The following is an 18,355-nucleotide window of genomic DNA, read 5'->3' on the forward strand; positions in this document are numbered from 1 at the left end:
ACAACAGTTATAGGAAGGTGTTCAGGAGGAAAGTGGGTAAATTAATGGGCTGTTCTCTAATCTAGAAATTGTTAGTTTGTAAATGTGTTCTCTCAGCACATTTATATGTAGCCTGCTTCTTGCAAATGCCACCAAACTACTGTGATTCCCTGTAACCGCTGTACCACACCCACCGACAGTGAATTTATGACTTAGTTAAGCTATCTGAAGGCTGCAACAGCTTGCCAGTGAAATGATTGTTAGTCTAGAGGAAGTCATAAATCAAAAAAGGGTTTGGTTTGTCATTATCTATTAATACTCTGCAGCTCTCGGTCTAGAGTTCTGGAAACAGGCACAACTCAGACATTCATGCAATCTTCCCCAAGACTGAAAAATTTTACTCTGAAAGATAGAGGTGAAAGACAGCTCTTCAAAGTTTCCCTGGCTTGTGATTGATTTACTCATCCTTCCATGGTCTGCAGCCAGTGCTGACAGCTCTGGAGGTGGAACAGTGCAGAATGCCTTAATTGAGCCTCATGCACAGAGCTTAATGCTGCAGGCACAAAACCCACACAATTAGGATGGGCTAATGACGCGGGGTGTCGCCCATTATATTTCCAAATATCCTGTAGGGGATTCCATATTTAGTATCACTAAGTCTTAATTAGTGATTAGCGAGAGGAAATGGAGTATTTTGCAAAAAAAAAAAAAAAAAAAGATTTTCACACAATTCATATTTTGACACTTTTTACATGATATGTTAAAACAAAGAAGTGAATGTATGTGGGTCATTATTTGAAGACTGCAATTTGAATTATTAAAAAGTCTCTCTGTCTTTTCAGAGCCAGGATGATTTGCACGTCATTCACAACAATCAGCTGGGTAAGTCTTTTATTCATAATCAGTAGTAAAAAATAGAAAGTGAAAAAAAAAACTTGTGTGTTAGTGGAACGTGTATAATTTTTAATATTCTGTGTGTGTGTGTGTGTGGTTTGCTAATAAAACACTTAAAAGCAGAAGGAAACTGGAAAATAACAAATTAGTGTTTAGGAGGGAAACTGAAAACCTGAATCACATTATCCTGTACTTGCAGTGCTCAGACAAGGGAGCATATGCGTAAACAGTATGTCCTTATCTGCTGTAGATACAGCTAAGGACACAAAGAAAATTAGTCAACATATACTATGTGTACCACTTTACAGTAATTTCAAATGCTTAATTAAAAAATACAAATGATTTAGTTCTAGATCTGACTGGAACTTATTTTGGACCCCAACGGTCATTTTACTAGTTGACAATATGTCAACAAATATAGTTTCAATCTTATAGCCACAACTTAGGAAGTATAACTTAATTACTTTTAGCCTGATGGGGTTTTGTTTTTTCATCCATTCATTACACCCCATTGTTCCATTTGTTTTCTATCACTTATTTGTGGCTGGATCCTGGGTGTAGAGGCTATACAGGGAGTTTCAGACATCCTACTTCCTAAGAACATTGGGGTGGGGTGAGATGTATAAAATACAGTGAAGTCTGGGTCTTGCAACAGATTTACTCTGAGCTCCATCTGCATGTACAAGCTCCTCACCCTATCTCTAAGCTTTAGCACAGCTATCACAAATTTTGTCTGCTTGATCTTACTCTTTCAGAAACTACCTAGAGCTCATGAGAGAAGGTTAGGACTGGAACATACACTCACTGGGCACTTTGTTAGGTATATCTTTTCAACTGCTCAATAGAACAAATATCTAATCAGTCAGTCTTGAGGTGACCTATTGGTCTATATTTAGGCATGCAGACATGGTGAAAAAACTTGCTGAATATCAAACCAAGCATAAACCAGACATCGATTAAACAATTGAGCCTATTTTTACTGACCATGCTCAGTTCTGTATGAGCACAGTGTGTCCATCTTCTGATGGCTGTTTCCAGAAGGTTACGGTACCGTGTCACAAAACTCAGATCATCTCAAACTAGTTTCTTGAACATTACAGTGTACTCAAATGGCCTCCACAGTCACCAGATCCCAGTATAACAGAGCAACTTTGGGATGTGGTGAAACGGAAGGCTCACATCATGGATGTGAAGCCAAGAAATCTGTTGCAACTGTTGCATGATCCTATTATGTCGATATAGTTGCTACATGCTAATTGGTGAGTGTAGATCAACTAAAAGATTAAAAGCTTATCCTTTCTGCTAACCTGTACAATACCTGCATTGCTGCTGAAGCCACAGCAAGATATCTCTCCAGGTCACGCTGCCATATACCATTACTTTTGAACAGTAAGCTTCTTTAGGGAAACAACCCTTCCCTAATCCAAAGGCAGCAATCCAGTATCTCATCCTGGCGGCTTCACATTTGACTCCAAACAGCCCCAGACACTGAAGGTTGTGCTCTGATGAACATTCTCTGCAATAATGTACACTATAATTATAATAAAAAGATAATAAAAAGGTTGTTACACTGGTTTACTGTGTGCTTTACCACAGTAAAAGTTATTTGTGTCTCTACCATTTTTTTGCATGGTATGATATCATAGCAATGAGAACACTGGCTTTTTTAACTACTGGGTAGCAATAGTACAGCACCATGTAATGGAACAAGACTAAATAGTTATCATATTTAGTCTAAGCACAATTTTTTCCCTTTACTAATAAAAAATAGAGATTGTAAACAATTAATTGACCTACATTTCATTTTATAGGCAAATGGAGTATGATAAACATCCATACATTCCTAAAAGTATTCATATTTGTATGTACTTGATTATAAATACAGGTATTGCTGTCTTTGATAGTGGAGTTCTTGCATTCAATTTGATTTACAGTATTTTGATGTTACTATATTTGATCATTCAGATCAGACTAACTCAGTAGAACTAACCCGTAATTCCAGATGACATCCAAAGGGATGAACTATTGCTTAATATAGTTCAATTTTAAAGAGCACTGTATGGTGAAAGAACTGAATTGACATTATTGCTTGATAAAATCATGAACAATAAAACCTGAACTGAGTAATATTGGACAGTGTGAAATTTAAATGGCAAGTACTGCAAAATCAAAATAGTAAAATGGGTTTTGCTTATGCGTACCTTGAAAATTTAATCTTGAGAGTTTCGCAGACTTCATAAATAAAGTCCCATCTTTCTTCAACGACTTGACAGCAACCAGGAATTTCATAAGTAGAGCAAATAAAAAGATCTCATGCATGCTTTTCACGCTTCAGGGGACTCGCACAATCACCATCTGAGAGTGATTTTCAGGAGACTGCAGAGGAGTTTGGAGCCCGCTTTCTGGACCTCTGCCTGTTCATTCAACTGGGTCACCACAGACGCAAAAGCACACAAAAGCAACTTCGTAATGCTCTCATTTGGCACCTCGGCACAGAAAGGAAATACAAACAGACAGCGATCTGAAAAATGGAGCTACACTATCTGGCACTGCCATAGTAATTCCCTTTGTCACACCAGAAAAGCTACGCTCGCCTGCAGAGAATGTTGTTTGTGGGCAGGAATGTAAAAGATGAATCAAGGAGAGCCAGACTCCCTTTTGTTTTAACAATACAGCAAACTTCAGGAGGTCTGACTGGATTGTTTATTTTAAAAGCCCCAGTAACATTTGATGGGTATTAGAAGTCATTAATTTAGCAATCTTTCTTCAGAGGGAGTACAGGGTGTAGACTTTAAATAAAGTAAATGCATTATGTGCAGTATGTACATGCTACAGATATTCATAGATGGAACAAAAAAACAACCAGTGTGAGCCCACCGGCCATATTGTGCAATAAGTAGTGCTTTAAAAATGCAGCATGCTACATCTTAACAACAGATTACTAAATTGTTGAGCGTGTGACCTACCTAAATGCACTGGGTATAGAACTGTGTTCAAATACAGATAGATGCTTAGATGTGCATGTTCCCCATCAGTTTCCAGGGCTGCAAGTCTCTCCCACTGCACTATCACCGAATGGAATCTGATTTTTTTTTGTATTTTTACTCGGTTAAATGTGTTCTGCACATTAAATTCCAAGGTTTTGTTTGGGCTTTCATTGAAGCTCCAAAGTACCATCATAAATCTATCCGGCAGGAGGACGTGTCTTCAACTTGTCGATAAAAGTGAGCAAATTTCGAAATGAGACTATTGTATTACATTACAATAGGTTTGTGTCTCTCATCTTATTTTTTTCTCTTGATCAGTTTGTATTGAAGTAAAAAAATAATAATAATTATTGTTCAGCATGACAAAACCAATTAAACAATCCAAAGCTTGTAAGGCCTTTATCTGTCTAGCTTAATCAGTTCAGTCATTTCATTTCACTATCACACTGCTAGTCCAAAGAGGAAAAAGATCAAATGGATAAAACGTGTGTTTTATATGCATACTGGCACAGCAGAGAAGTCCGAGTTATGAATAGCAATACATATAAGAAAAACAGAAAACTATCTCCTATTAAAACAACTTCATAAGAAGTTCACGTGCATTGTTTGTGCCATTTAGAAATACTGTATCAGGAGGTAAAACATCTAAACAAGAATAACTTTTCTGCCAATTCCAATTATTTTTATTAGGTAGATCCAACGCAGTGTTTATAACTTACATACATGGCTAAATGAGGCAGTTTTGACTAAAATCTATCCAGGTCACCACTTAAACCATAGTAATCCATTACTTACTTTACTATTAGGCTAATTTTAAAACCATCAGTGGATATGTGTGAGGTTAATTAGAGGTATCGCAGCTGGCTGCCGGGGCATGATTTCAAAATTTATTATTGTAGCTCGTTTCTAAAGGATACTGAGAGTAAGAAGTAAGAAAAGCATAACTGACTTCATAAGAAGTCATAAAACCTTTCATTTGAACTTTTGTGGGGGTTTTTCCCTTCTATTAGGGACACATTAATTAGCAGCATATTATAAGAATAGAATGGAAACCTTAATACAGACATCATTAATTACATTAATATAGTCTAATGGTACCTTTGCTGTTTATTTGGGTCATCAGCAGTATCTGTGTGTGGTTTTTTTTTTCTAGTATATTTCTTTTATTTTCAAAATGTTTATTAAAATGTTAAATTGATGTACTAGAAATTGTACATACCAGATGTTTAAAGTTGATATAATAAATAAATAACCTTAAATTGTTTTTCAGGGAATGTACCAGCATTGGGCAGATCCAAGGTGTATTGCCCAAAGCTGTGTTTTAAATCTGGATCTAAATGTATACTGTTATATAGTCGAGGTTATATACTAATTCTATTCTACATCTCCTTTTTCAGAACAAAACCCAAATGCCAGAATTTAAATCCAATTATCACTATAGCAGTCGTTAATCCTAGGAGAGCTGTGTTACTGTCCCGTATGCAGCTATATTATGTTTATTCAGTGGCTCAGAGCCAGCCTCTCCAGGCCAAGAGGACACGCGAGAAGATAGAATGCATTTCAATGTTCACAAGATGTTGACTGAACTCCTTTTTCTGACTAGTATTTCTTATTTTCCTTTTTTTTCTCTCCCTACAAACAGTGCTTTGCTGCTTGCTTGTGACAATGCTCTATTGTGTCTGTGTCTTTCCTTTATTCAAGTGGTAAATGGCTTGCACTTATAGGTCTTTTCTTCTTAGAAGTTCTCAAACTCCTTTGCTTTGCTGCTTTGTGTCTCGTTCACTTTTTCCACATACTTACAATGGAGGTGCAGTTGTCATGCAAGGTGCTCACCAGCCACCGGGAGCATCCTGTTTAGTATTTTGCCCAAGGACACTTGTGGAGAAGCCAGGGATTAAATCTCTAGCCATGTGATTAGTGGAAAACACCTGAACATAGCTGATGGCTTAATTTCATTTAATTTAAAAAGCAATTTAAAAAGCAGGCAACCATCCTGAGAAATGCAATCAGTCGTGGCATATATTGCCAAATAAGATATGAAAGCAAACATATTCCCAAAAATTCAGCTTTACAGAAATTAGAAAAAAAAATGTTTTAAAGTGATATCGAATCCATTCTCGACTCATTCAATACTTTAATGGGTAACGAATGGGATTCATAAGCAAAACCTGGAATCTGTTAAGCGTTAATTGCCTGAGCTTCCTGAATTATTGATTCTAAGTGAGGTTTAAGGATTGCGTTCAGCACTCATTAGTCTTTAGCAGAGTTGTCCATGGAGTCAGGAACTCCAGAGAACCTCTAATGAGTGTGATTATCACAGTTTGGATGCAGCTTTTTTTGGCCTGTCCTTTTACATCTTGTAATTTCTGTGTGTTTCTGTGTTACTACTTGAAGAGAATGTTTATAAAAGATTGCTTGTTTCCTTGCAGTCTTTCATTGCCAGTATTTTGTTGTTGTTGTTGTTTTTCAATGCAAGTGACTCCCTATCTTTGTCTGCTGGCTTTCTTCCTCATTCCGCTCCCTTTCTGTTGTTCCCCACTTTGGCATTTTCCTCCCTGTGTTTTATTGAGAGATATTTATGATACTGACCTTTTCAGCAGTAAGCTAAAAGTTAAATACACCATGCTCTCTATTGATCTTGTGCAGGGTAATTAAAAGTATGTATTAATAGAGGAAGACGGGTGATAGAAAATCATTTTTACTTACAGCAGGGGCCTTTGCCACACTGATCACCTTTCAAGAAGGTAAATAATTTTTATTCCTAAAACTCAACGGAATAAAAAAAAGAGGGTGTATTCATTTTGAATAATAAATCCTGGACCTGGTTGGTATTGTGGTCATGGTTAGTTTGGACAGAAAACTGAAACACAGTTTGCTCGATTGAATTTTGTCTCTTGCGTTTTGGACACGAGGAAGGGAAAGATGGAGGGGATTTTTTTGGGAGATAGATGATTCTGGGCCATCTTGTCTCAGGGAGTCCAATGATGTGAGTCACTGGAGTGTAGCAGGTTTTACAGCAGCACAATCAGCTGCTGGGTGGGGGGTTTGGCCTGCTGAGTATGGAAATGAGCTATTGACATCCTCTGTCATCTCTCACTATGTGCTGGCAATGAAGGGCTCTGAATCTGTCATGGCAGTGGTATTGTTCCCACAACAGCCTAATGGCCCCCTCCACAGAAGCCCATCCCTCTAGATCTTAGCCGACTTTTGTCATTGAAATTGCACTATGGATCTGATTTCCATCTTCTCCCAAACATATAAGCATATTTGTATATGTCCGCTGCCCCTTGCATCGTACGTGTGTTTATTTGACTGCGGAGATGGAAATACTCAGGGCTGAGATGAAATGTTTCTGTGACAGTTCCACTGACTACACACACCTGCTCTGTGACACTGATGGAAATGACAGAGCTGCAGGAGAGCCTAGAGGTCAGTGGGCTCTCAGCTCCGCTGCCACTTGGCAACATCTGCAATCCTGCTCTAAGGAAGTGTCACTATTGATTTGTGTCAGTGAGGCGACAACACAGCACAGCCAGGCCACTAGAAGAACACAATCTATATACAGCCGTGTATCTCTCTCTCTATGCCCTCATTTCCGTGTGCATACCTAGAAATACAAACACTTCAGCCTTGATTCTTTAATCAGCCTGATCATACCCTCTTATGCGCAGAGATGCTGAAGCTGTGAGTACACACGAGACTCGAAGCCTCCCTGTGGAGTTTTCCACAGATCAGATGGTGATGGCCTTTAAAGAGTGGTTTCATGAATTGAGAAAAGCATCAGATCAGAGAGAGAGAGAAGGAGGCAGAATTCTCCAGTGTTTCATTTCATCCAATATATTTCAAGGCTGATACAGTCCTTTTTTTCTTTTTTTCTATGGAGTTGCCTCTGTGGAATGCTGAACGAGGGGAGATAAACGAATACTGCTTTCTAGTTCCATCGACCTGGCAAAATAAAATCATCTGCACTGAGGGGACTAGGGTATTGGCTTCATCTCCTCAGGAACCTTCAATCTCTTTCATTCAAGGCATATTATTTTCTGCCAAGAGGGATCCTTTGATAATTTAATTTAATTGCAGAAAAAAGCACTCTGTTGTGTGTTTCGCACCAGGGTGCAACGTCACATCTTGGGCCTGTTATTAAATAGATGAATTGATTGCATACTTTCACCTCTGGAAATTCTGCTATTAATACAGTTACTACTGCTAAGGTTAATAGCACTTTTTCTGTGACAGCTGTGAAAGCAGCACATCCAAACAACCATTAAATGCAACTTGTCAAACTTGCGTAGTTACTCTGAAAGCTATGACCATGATCAAAAACACCCAAGAAAACATCTGACATCCTATCTAAATACACTAGAAACTGTTAAACAAAAAAGCAGGCTTGGTACTTAATTTATATAGTGCAAAACTGCATTACAGGTGAAGGAAAGGAAAGAGGATGCTTTTTAACTTTGCAGGACGCTGTGAAGGAGTAAGAAAATCATGCCAAGCTTCTTTTTTTTTTTTTTTTTGTCCTTGAAACAATCAGACATTCCCGCTGTAATAGGGCCTAAAAATACCTCCCATTTGTCAGATAGCACAACAACTAACAACCATCTCCAGCACTTACACTCTCTTGGCACAATTGCCCAGCAACAATATAGCAATCAATTAGAAATCGTACATGTGAGCGATCACACCAGCAACCTCAACCTAGCCACAAACCTCCAAACACAAACCACACACAGTGCATTTACAAAACGCGTAACTTTTTCTCAAGGTAAATCTATATAGATCTAAGCCTAGAGGCATCCCTGTATAATCGTGCCTCCACAGTGAAAAGGGCTAGCGCTGAAGGCATTGTTTTAAATCTCGGTCCTATAATTACGTAAAGGTAGATGTATCGATTGTATTGAGAGAGTATACAAAGGTGATTTTTACCTGAAAGGACAGAGGGGAAAAAAAGAGATGAAGGAAGAGGGGTACTATAACAGGATTTTGCCTCTTCCCCTTTTCTCTCCATTGTTTGATGATTAATCGAAACCCATTAGTGTGGACTCGAGAGCAGTGAATTCTGTTTTAATTAGTTTCTTTTTTTACCCCTCATTCTCCTTTGCTTTGACGTAGGCTACGTGTTATCTACACAATGAGGGATTGGCAAACTGCTTATCTGATTTTGCTGTTAGTCTCCTGCAGCTGGTATTATTGCTGTACTGTGCAGTATCAAGAGACTGGTACCTCACTTGGGGCTTTAAAATGCACTGCTTTATGTGAAACCATATGCGCACGCACGTACGCGCACATTCATTTAGCGAACTCAGCAGAAGGACATTTAGAGGTGGTGTAGGGGTATTCACTATGTAAGCTCAGCTCAGTGGAGGTTAGATCTGTTGGGAGATGGACATGCTGAGATTTAGCAAGTAATCTCCCCCATTACTAGGGCTCCAGGATGAATGGGATCTTTGTTATGAGCTGAGCAAAGCAGCGACACACCCACCGACACTTAATTAAAAAGATTTGACACAGATACTGTACTCTGACATAGTGTCTGTCCCTGACCCTGATGCTAATATCCAAACTCAGTATGGGAATAGGTTCAAGTAGTGTAATTGAGGTGGAGGCAATCCATCTAATCCTGCCAATGTCAGCACTCGCCATTCCCCTTTTTTCCTCGCACAACTGTTCCGAAGGGAAGACTGTAGACTTGTCAGCGGTGACTGCTACTTATTTGTTTTGAAAGACTAAAAAAAATACACTTTCTCACAAATCTGGGAAAGCATTGTTGGAGAATTCCTGCTGGTATTTAGAATTCGAGACGCAGTGTATTCTCTATGACTGTATTCTGTTTAAATAAGTAACTAATGGACACAGATAAAGCATGTTAGAATTATCTGGCACAGACTGTGTTGTTTGTTTGAGCTCATAATAAGTAAACGTGTACACAAGAACCCTGCACGTCCAAAGTTTCTAAGGTACCGGCCATAATTCTTACACCTCTCCAGTTTCTCCTTCTTACTTCACCTACCCCTGAGCTTTAAATCCTTGAGAAGATTTTCAGTTGTAACAGTCATTCCAGCCAGGTGCTGCAGACTCTATTTGATGTGATGGACAGCTTACAGGATTTAGGAGTTGTCAGCTGTAATTGTACAGAGGTGGATAAAATGACAGTTTTTTTTAGTTTTTTTTTTTTATTCCCTGCCTCTGGTCCTTTGGTCTCAGTTTGATTGTAGTGGTCGTGAGAGCCACAGGGTTTATATGGACTTTTTTGTGTAGCCAATGTCATTCTTCACTGAGCTGTGTCACTATTACTAGCCTGTAAATAGATTTCACATGAAGAGGAACGGCAGCTAGCTGGGTCGACGACAAAGGTAGAATCTAAAGGTGTTGATCAGCATCAGAGGCGGAGGCAGACATTTGATACACCCGGGCACCCAGGGCTTAGCCCTAAAGGATAGTATGCATGTGGGATTGGGGAGGGGGTTGAAATGACTGAAAGATTAATAGGCTCTGTTTTGAGTTTTGTTCAAAAAAGAATGATTTTATATAGGGAAAATATATACCACATATGCAGGACACCTTAAACTAATATTAAGCAGCAAGGCAGAACAAAGTCGAGGCCATATCAAGACACGAGGACTAAACCCAATTCAACCAGACCCAGAATTGATCCAGAATTAAAACAGGACTACAACAGTCCAAAATCAGGACTACTTAGGACTTAACCAAGACAGAACCAGAATCAGAACTAGATGATAGTAGCACTAAAAATAATCATAGACCTGCACTACACTTATTTTTTTAATTCTACCAAAGTAGACTATTTAGATTGAGAAAAGTTTATATAATTATTTAGCTTTGTTGTACAAACAAGCCTGCAAAACCTAATAAATATAGAATTTGAAAAATAACAAACCTAAAAAGAAACACTAGGTACGAGATACATGAGTACCTATGATACGGTGATACTTTTGGTAAACAACCATTTAACTAACAGGTCTGTCTCACCTGCTCTTGTTCCCTCTCTGATCCTCTCTCTTCCTCTTTGTGCTGACAATCAAACCAAACACCAACATCATCAAATATACAGTTGAAACCAGATATTTACATACTCTTCAGATAAAAACACAAACACTTTTTTAAATGTAACATCAAATCAGACTAAATGTTTATTTTTTTTAGATTGATAAATATAAAAAACATATTTGTTAACTTTAAGAGTAAAGAGAGAAACTATCTGTATTTCTTAATTGTAAATGGCACCAAATTGTATTCAAAGTTAAGCCACACTTATGGAGCTCCACAATTCTTTTCCTGGTGTTTTGGTTGACATCTCTTGACTTTCCCATTTCAAAGAAACAGGCTCTGTGTTTTGCCTTATATGCATCCACAGGTGTGCCACCAATTTACTCACATGGACTCTACTAACCTATCAGAAGCTTCTTCAGCTCAGAATGGAATGTCTGCAGTTGTCTTATTAATTAACAATAAACTTAGTGTATATGTACTCCTAAATTTGATGAAAGTGATAAAAAAAATAGACAGCTTTCTCTCTTTATTCTGACATTTAACTAATTAAAAAGATATTTCAATATTTATTTATCCAAGACAAAACAAGTTTACTCTAAATTGATGTTGTACAGTGAAAAATGTTCTTGTGTTTTCCATAAAGTGTATGTAAATATCTTTTTTAAACCAGGGGCGATTTTTAGTCCATTTTGGGGGTGCTGAAGCAGCTAACATGTCCTGTTTTAAGCCTGGCACTTCCACCTCCACAACCGCTGAAGCACCCCCAAAATGAATCAAAGCACCCCCAAAGATTTCTTACTTTTTTGACAATATTTGGTGTTTGCGTGATACACAACAAAAAAAAATATAAAAAGCATACAGTACTTGGTTGAGATCTAATATTTTAACAACAAAAGTATAGATGCCCCCTCCCCCAAAATGGTTGGTTCCAGCTCGCCTCTCCCCTGCTCTGGCTCTGGTGCCCTTTGTGCCAGAGCGATAGTGGCTGAGACGCAGCGGAGCGGAGGTGGAAGTGCCTGGCTTAAAACAGGACATATTAGCTGCATTTAACCTTCAGTTACTCTTTATATAGTTAGGTAGGAGTCAGACCATGTTTCTTTTTAGCTGAAAAACATTACACCCAGGTAACCTGCAGTGTTGAAAACGTGTTTTCCGACGATGTTTGCTAACCTACAATCCGTCCAACTCAGTAGTAAAATCAGTGACATTTGACCGTCCTGTTGCTCGCATTGAAATGTATGCAGCCTATTTAAAATCTAAAACTTAAAATTATCTGTAGCCTGCTGTTGTTACCACTGTCCTGTTTGAAAAGGAATGAGAGAAGCTGCTTATTTTGTCATATGTGTCGATATTAAACCCAAGGTACTTACTAGCTAACTGACTGGATTCCCATTAACCTTATAACTCCTGTTGTGTGTGTGTGTGTGTGTGTGTGTGTGTGTGTGTACAGACAGACAGCCAGGTTCATAATGGATATAAGGAAGTTTTTTTCAAAAAAGGAGCCACATTCAGGTAAAAGTGTAAGAACAAATGATCCGTCAATCAAGAATAATGTTGGATCAGAGTTTCAGTATTTATATCTTTTATTAGATGTTCATGTGGTTTGGTTATTTGCCTTTTGGTTGAAAGTACACTGAGAGAGGACTTTTTTATTAGTGATTTCAATAGTATTTTTTCATATTAATTTAATTTTTTCATCTAATACAATCTATTTGGGTATGATTGTCAGTCCAAAGAGGGAGAGAGGAAAGAGGGGAACGTGAGGAGAAAGTACAATTTCAGGAAGAACCAGGTAAGAAAACAGACAGGGAACAGTGACAGGCAAAACAGAAACTGTTAAACTGCTTGAGAGAGTTGACCACCAAACAGTGATAGATTTGCCAACCTCAAGGTGAGGCGACATAGATTAAAATAAAAGAAATAATCTGCAACGCCACCCTGTCTCCCCAATGTGATGTTTGTATTGTATGTACAGTCGGCAAGGTCTGTCATCTCGGTTGTGGGAAAAAGACCTGCAACTGACAAATAAAGGCTGTCTCATCTCATCTCATCATCAAAACAGTGATCTCATGATTTGTGACGAGGACCCAGGCACAGAGAGACTTGGTGAATTTAAGAATCTTATGATGTAATAAAGAAATTTGCAGACTTGCACAGAGATGGTAAAATTATGATGACTGATAACGGAGACGAAGACAACGAGGACAGGGAGGAACAGGGGTTTAAATGCACCAAGGAGACAGTCAGAGAGAACTCGGGACAACTGGAGACATTTAGGGATGCAGGGACTGACCGAGACGAGGTCTCTGTGACAAGTAAGAGCTTTGGGGGTGCTCAGCACCCCCAAAGCTCTGATCCTAGAATCACCCCTGGTTTAAACTGTGAATATACTGCTGTGTATTGAAATTCCTCTTGTTTTGCATAGAAATATACTGAACTGAACAGTAGCCAACTTATTTTATATGTTTTAATATATAAAATAACATCTACCAGAGTTTGTTCTTTGAAAGAAGCCCCTTATGTCCATTCTTGTATATCAGTACATTACTGAAACCGATTTATTTAGCCGTGGAGGGTAACAACTGAAAATATGAAATAAACACACATGTAAGCTAAGACTCTCTAAAGAAACAGCATTGTTGTTTCATTTCGCCATTTGTTGATTCACTCGAAGAGCAAGTAACGTAATATGGGTCAAGTGATCAGTTTGATATCAATCTTTTGTGATTCACCGTCATATTTACATTATTTGTACAGTACGAATGATTTGCTTTGGTACCTGGTCGAACTTCAGTTCTCCTCTGTCTGCCTGGCTGCATTTCTCCAACAGCGCACTCGCAGGCAGCAGCTCCCCCCACCCCCTCGCTCAGTCGCTTAATGTCTGAGCTCGGATCATACCAATATTAGGGGGGATTTACGCACAGTCGTTAATTCCCACAGTGTGCACTATGTGCTTCGAATATTGTGTGCAGTTTTTGTCTTATACAGTTGTCAGCCAGGCATCTAACTACGAAAAAATTACACTCCAAAAGACCCCGGGCTTCTGAAAAAAAAACCAGGCTTAAGTCCAGTAAGCCCCCCCACCCCCCCGCTCCGCCACTGGTCAGCATTCCATTCTATAGCTTCTATTAGCAGATTTCAAAGGACATTGTTGAGCTAATCACTTTTTCCTAACCTTGGCCTTAACAATACTTATTTCTACTGATTTTGCAGTTGTGTAAGCCAGCTAGGAATGAACAGCTGGGCTGTGTCAACGTTTGGGTGTTACAGCACCTCAGAGAAAGACTTCTGACTGCTAATCTTTTATTAACTAAAACAGTCTGGGATGTGACATTTACATACTCTCTCCCCAAGCCAATTAAGCTCTTGATGTCCTGGTTATTATCACCAGGCCAGTAATGGATATTAGCAAAAGTCACCTCTGTTATTCAGGCTGTGGCTCTTATCTTGCCTTGCTTGCAGAAGGTCATCGATTGCCATGATCCTTTTTCACAGTATGTGAGCTGTCACACATTTTTGTCCTTTGTGTTCCTCCAGACCTGCGGGAGATAGTGTTCGTCATCCAGAGTCAAAGCAACACCTTCCATGTGAGGCAGGCAGAAAGACGGAGAGAAGATTTGCTCAAGCAGGCACGCGGTTTTACGAAGGTAAGACTCAATGTGCACGCGTTTTTCCTATGGTGGTACATTTGAGTATAAATATGTGTTGATCATGACATCAGCTTTCACCATCAGTCTCATCTGAATATGAGTTCTTTCTGTTTATGTTGCTGCAGGGTGTCATAACATTCAGTTAAACTCATTTTTCATTTAAAATCTACACACTAAAGGGTTTAAACATAAACACTTTGCTAATTGTTTACTAGTTGCATTGTTACTCATTGCTCATCAGATCACGTATTAAATATTAGTATTATATAATTCATGGTAGTTCCAGATTAACCTGTAAAGTACTTTTAAGTCAAAGGTATGAAGTAAGTGTAGTTTGAAATAGCTTCTCATGTGCTTTTAATATTTTATTTGTTATGGAAATCCAGTGAGTTGTCTAACTTTGATTTTCACATGTATCACTGTGACCACTTACATACTTAATAATAATCATCAAAAGTTTGTTTGTTTGTTTGTTTTCAGCATTTTAAGGGATTTGTAAACTCCCAGTAAGAACATCAGCATTATGTCAGCCTGGCTTTTTTTCTTCAAGTCTATTCAGAGCAGATTTAATGTAGTGCAATGTATGATATAATCTATTCAGTTAAATAGTCAATGCAGTGTTGCTAACAACAATATTACATTCAATTAAAGGACGCAATCACTCGCTGTGTTTATTCTATTAAAATACTTTTTTTTCTTCCTCAATATTCTTGGATTGGTCACTGAGTTGGAAACAATATTGTCTCAGTCTCCTGCTCAATGCTATGTATCTTGTATCCAGAGTATTGACTAGCTGTGCCGAATTTAGAGCAAGTCATTTTTTCTGATTCGTGTTGCCACAGTAATATAAATAAATAAACTAATAAACAATACAAGCTAAATGTAACAAACATTTAAGAAGAAATTTATACATAGAGGGAAACCTTACAGCACTAGACAATTAAAACACAAAAATTTAATTCTCAATGAAAACAGCAAAAGTGGATAAGTGGAAGAAAATGGATGGCTGAACAGATGGACAGATGATATAAAATTATCTCAAACTGGAAGCAGCGAGAAAGCCCACTTCTAAAAACATGTCTTTAAGAGACATTTAAGAAGACAGGGAGTGTGTCAATTTGATCTCCTTAGGGAAGTTGTTCCAGAGAGTGGGTGTCCTAACAGAAAAGCCTAGTCACCCTTTGTCCTCAGCTGAGAGCTGAGATGGCTAGCAGGGCCTTGGTCAAGGACCTCAGATTGTGGCCAGAAGATCTTAAATATCTTCTGGCAGTAAAGATGTTTGTTTGTTTTAGGCGTTTTTAAAAATAAATTATAGACAAGTTGTAGTTTAGTTTGTTGTAGTTTCTTGACCCAAACATGTGTATAAGGAGTTTTAGAAATTGAACTGATATTGGTGAGTCTCCTGAGTTCCATAAAGAATGAGGAGACAATAGAGATGACATGCCTGTTCAAGCCAAGGAGCTTTGTTGCAAGTGACAAGATTTTTAAAATATTGGCCAAAATTCATGGACAAACACCCATGATGTGTTGTCGTATATGCTTGCGCTCCATCAGGACCACTAAATAAAGATTCACGTAAAGATTACATCAGTCTTATTCATATTTATTAAAGGAGGTTCGGTGCCATCCAGTATTTGATCATGGATAAAATATGTTGAGTTGATGAATGTCATTGGGGTTTAAAGAGATGTGCAGCTGCATGTCATCTGCACCGAAGTGGAAATTCACACCATATCTACAGATGGCTTACCTCAACGGTTACATGTACAGAGAACAAAAAAAGGTCCAAGGACAGACCCCTGAGGTGCTCTATGGGTCATTTTTAAAGAGGATGACCATGAATTGCCAGGTTTTACACTAAAAGACCTATCCTGTAATAAGAATAAAATCACTTTAAAAGTGGACCAGAAATGCTAAATAATAATACATTTTAAAGACATTTATTGAAATGCCTTTAACATTGTTAAAGACATTTCAATAAATATTTTCCAGCATCACTGGCAATCATCACTCTAAGGAGTGCAGTGTCTGTGCTGTGGTTTACTCTAAAACCCAACTGAAGTGTTTCAAAAAAGTCTGTTCCCATTTTAAAAAAGCAATCAGTTTTTCAGCAACAACTTCCCTTGAAAATTACTGGAGCCAGTATTGTCTTCTTTTTTGTCTCATCTTTGTGTGAAAACAACCCCAAAGGCGCACACTACACCACAAGAATTACAAAGTCCAAAAATAAGAAATTAGAGTTAATGTCTAATTAAATTTTTATAGGTCAGATTTTTTTTTTGCATGCTTTAATAGCTGGTACACTTTAAAAATATGATTCCATGTTTGCTGTAATAAACAGTGGCCTCAGTTTATGCAAGATGACAAGACTTGTCACGATGAGATTTAGTTACACTAATCCACATCAAGTTTTATGAGACGAGACAGACTTGCCACATCATGTTCTGTTTGCATTTGTGATCTCAGAGATGACTGGCATTTTAGCATCTGTTGCATGCAATTACACAAACTAATTTCAGAGCTGGCAGCTTCTTAAAGACACATCAGTAAAGGCTTAACAGCTTTTTAAAGAGTTATAAGATTTGTGATAAATCAGAATTTTGATTGAAATGCACTAAAAAAAGCTCACGGGGGATGAATGCTGCTGTTACACAAAGGCTGCATATTCAACACGTTAACACGTTAAAATTTAATGTGGGTCTGTATGAAACATGATTTAACCCCAAATTAAAATCTAGTAGAATTTATAAAGCATGAAATATCAGATGGAAAAAATGCAAATGCAAAAAGGGGGAGAGAGGACAATGGGAACAACAATTTTTCCTCTTATACTTGCATTTCTTTTTCATTAAAACCTTTTATGTCATTGTTTACCTTTACTATGTTCAGTTTTTAATTCCATGACTTAATAAAATGTAGTCTTTTGCTTGTGCATTTAATTTTAATTGTAATCAGCAAAATAATTCTCATTTAATAAGTCCACTAAATGAAACAAGGACATCTATATCTGTAATGGCACAGCTTTTTAAATTCATTTTTAATTGAACGCCAAAATTGACAAAGCAAAATTACTTCACTGCGACAAATCTCTTATTTTTTAATGAAAAAAAAAACATTTTCTTATCTGAAGCTGCTATAGTTTAGGTTTGGATAAATCCAGGCACAATCATCTTTGAGTAGTTAGTTAATGATCGGGAGTGATAGTGGCAGTGATGAAAGCAACTACCAATAACTACTGTTAGAGCAAAGAAAGGAAGGAGCAGTGGTTTGTTTCATAATAAAAACTTGGCGCTGTGTTGACCCATCCATCCTCCAGGATCTCACAGCACAAAAAGTGAGCTAAACTTTTGCTCCTGACATGAATCAGAATTTACATTCTTTCACTCTTTTGTTTTTCTGTTCATGTCTATAAACCGACAGACTTAAACATAGCTTAATAAGGTATCTACAGTAGTCATCCAAGTAAGGCCTCAGTCACACACCCCTAGAGTCTGACCAGTGCCTATGGCAGTAAGTGTATATCCTGACTGACTGACTGGCAGCGAGTGAAGGTTGGAATTTTGCTCACTGTCCACAGGGGAAATTGTTTGCAAAGAGCTGCACCAGAAATCTCTTTTGTCACTAGTGGATTGCTGCAGTCCCCTGTAGTTTGTTAGGAAGACGCTGACTTGTCTGCAAACACTCACCATTTTAATTCACTACATCCCTGAGTGCCACATAAACACACTTTGACTGGCCTTCAGAGTAACAGTTGTGTTTCACCTGTGCTAGGTAGCTTGAGTGCTAGAAAAGCACTATACAGTGGTCCCTCGTTTATCGCGGGGATTACGTTCT

The 18,355-nt window shown here is 38.1% G+C and overlaps 1 protein-coding gene across 2 annotated transcripts in view; it reads left to right on the forward strand.

Annotated features, from left to right (window-relative positions):
• b3glcta (beta 3-glucosyltransferase a) overlaps positions 1–18,355 on the forward strand; it is an 80,173-nt gene that overhangs the window by 29,412 nt on the left and 32,406 nt on the right. For both annotated transcript variants that reach the window (XM_085184604.1, XM_085184605.1), the window contains exons 3-4: positions 822–861; positions 14,409–14,518. In XM_085184604.1, coding sequence (XP_085040730.1) covers positions 822–861; positions 14,409–14,518 — 150 coding nt within the window. The remainder of the gene's footprint in view (positions 1–821; positions 862–14,408; positions 14,519–18,355) is intronic.

The sequence above is a fragment of the Neolamprologus multifasciatus genome, chromosome 14, assembly GCF_963576455.1.
Source record: "Neolamprologus multifasciatus chromosome 14, fNeoMul1.2, whole genome shotgun sequence".
Taxonomy (NCBI): Eukaryota; Metazoa; Chordata; class Actinopteri; order Cichliformes; family Cichlidae; genus Neolamprologus; species Neolamprologus multifasciatus.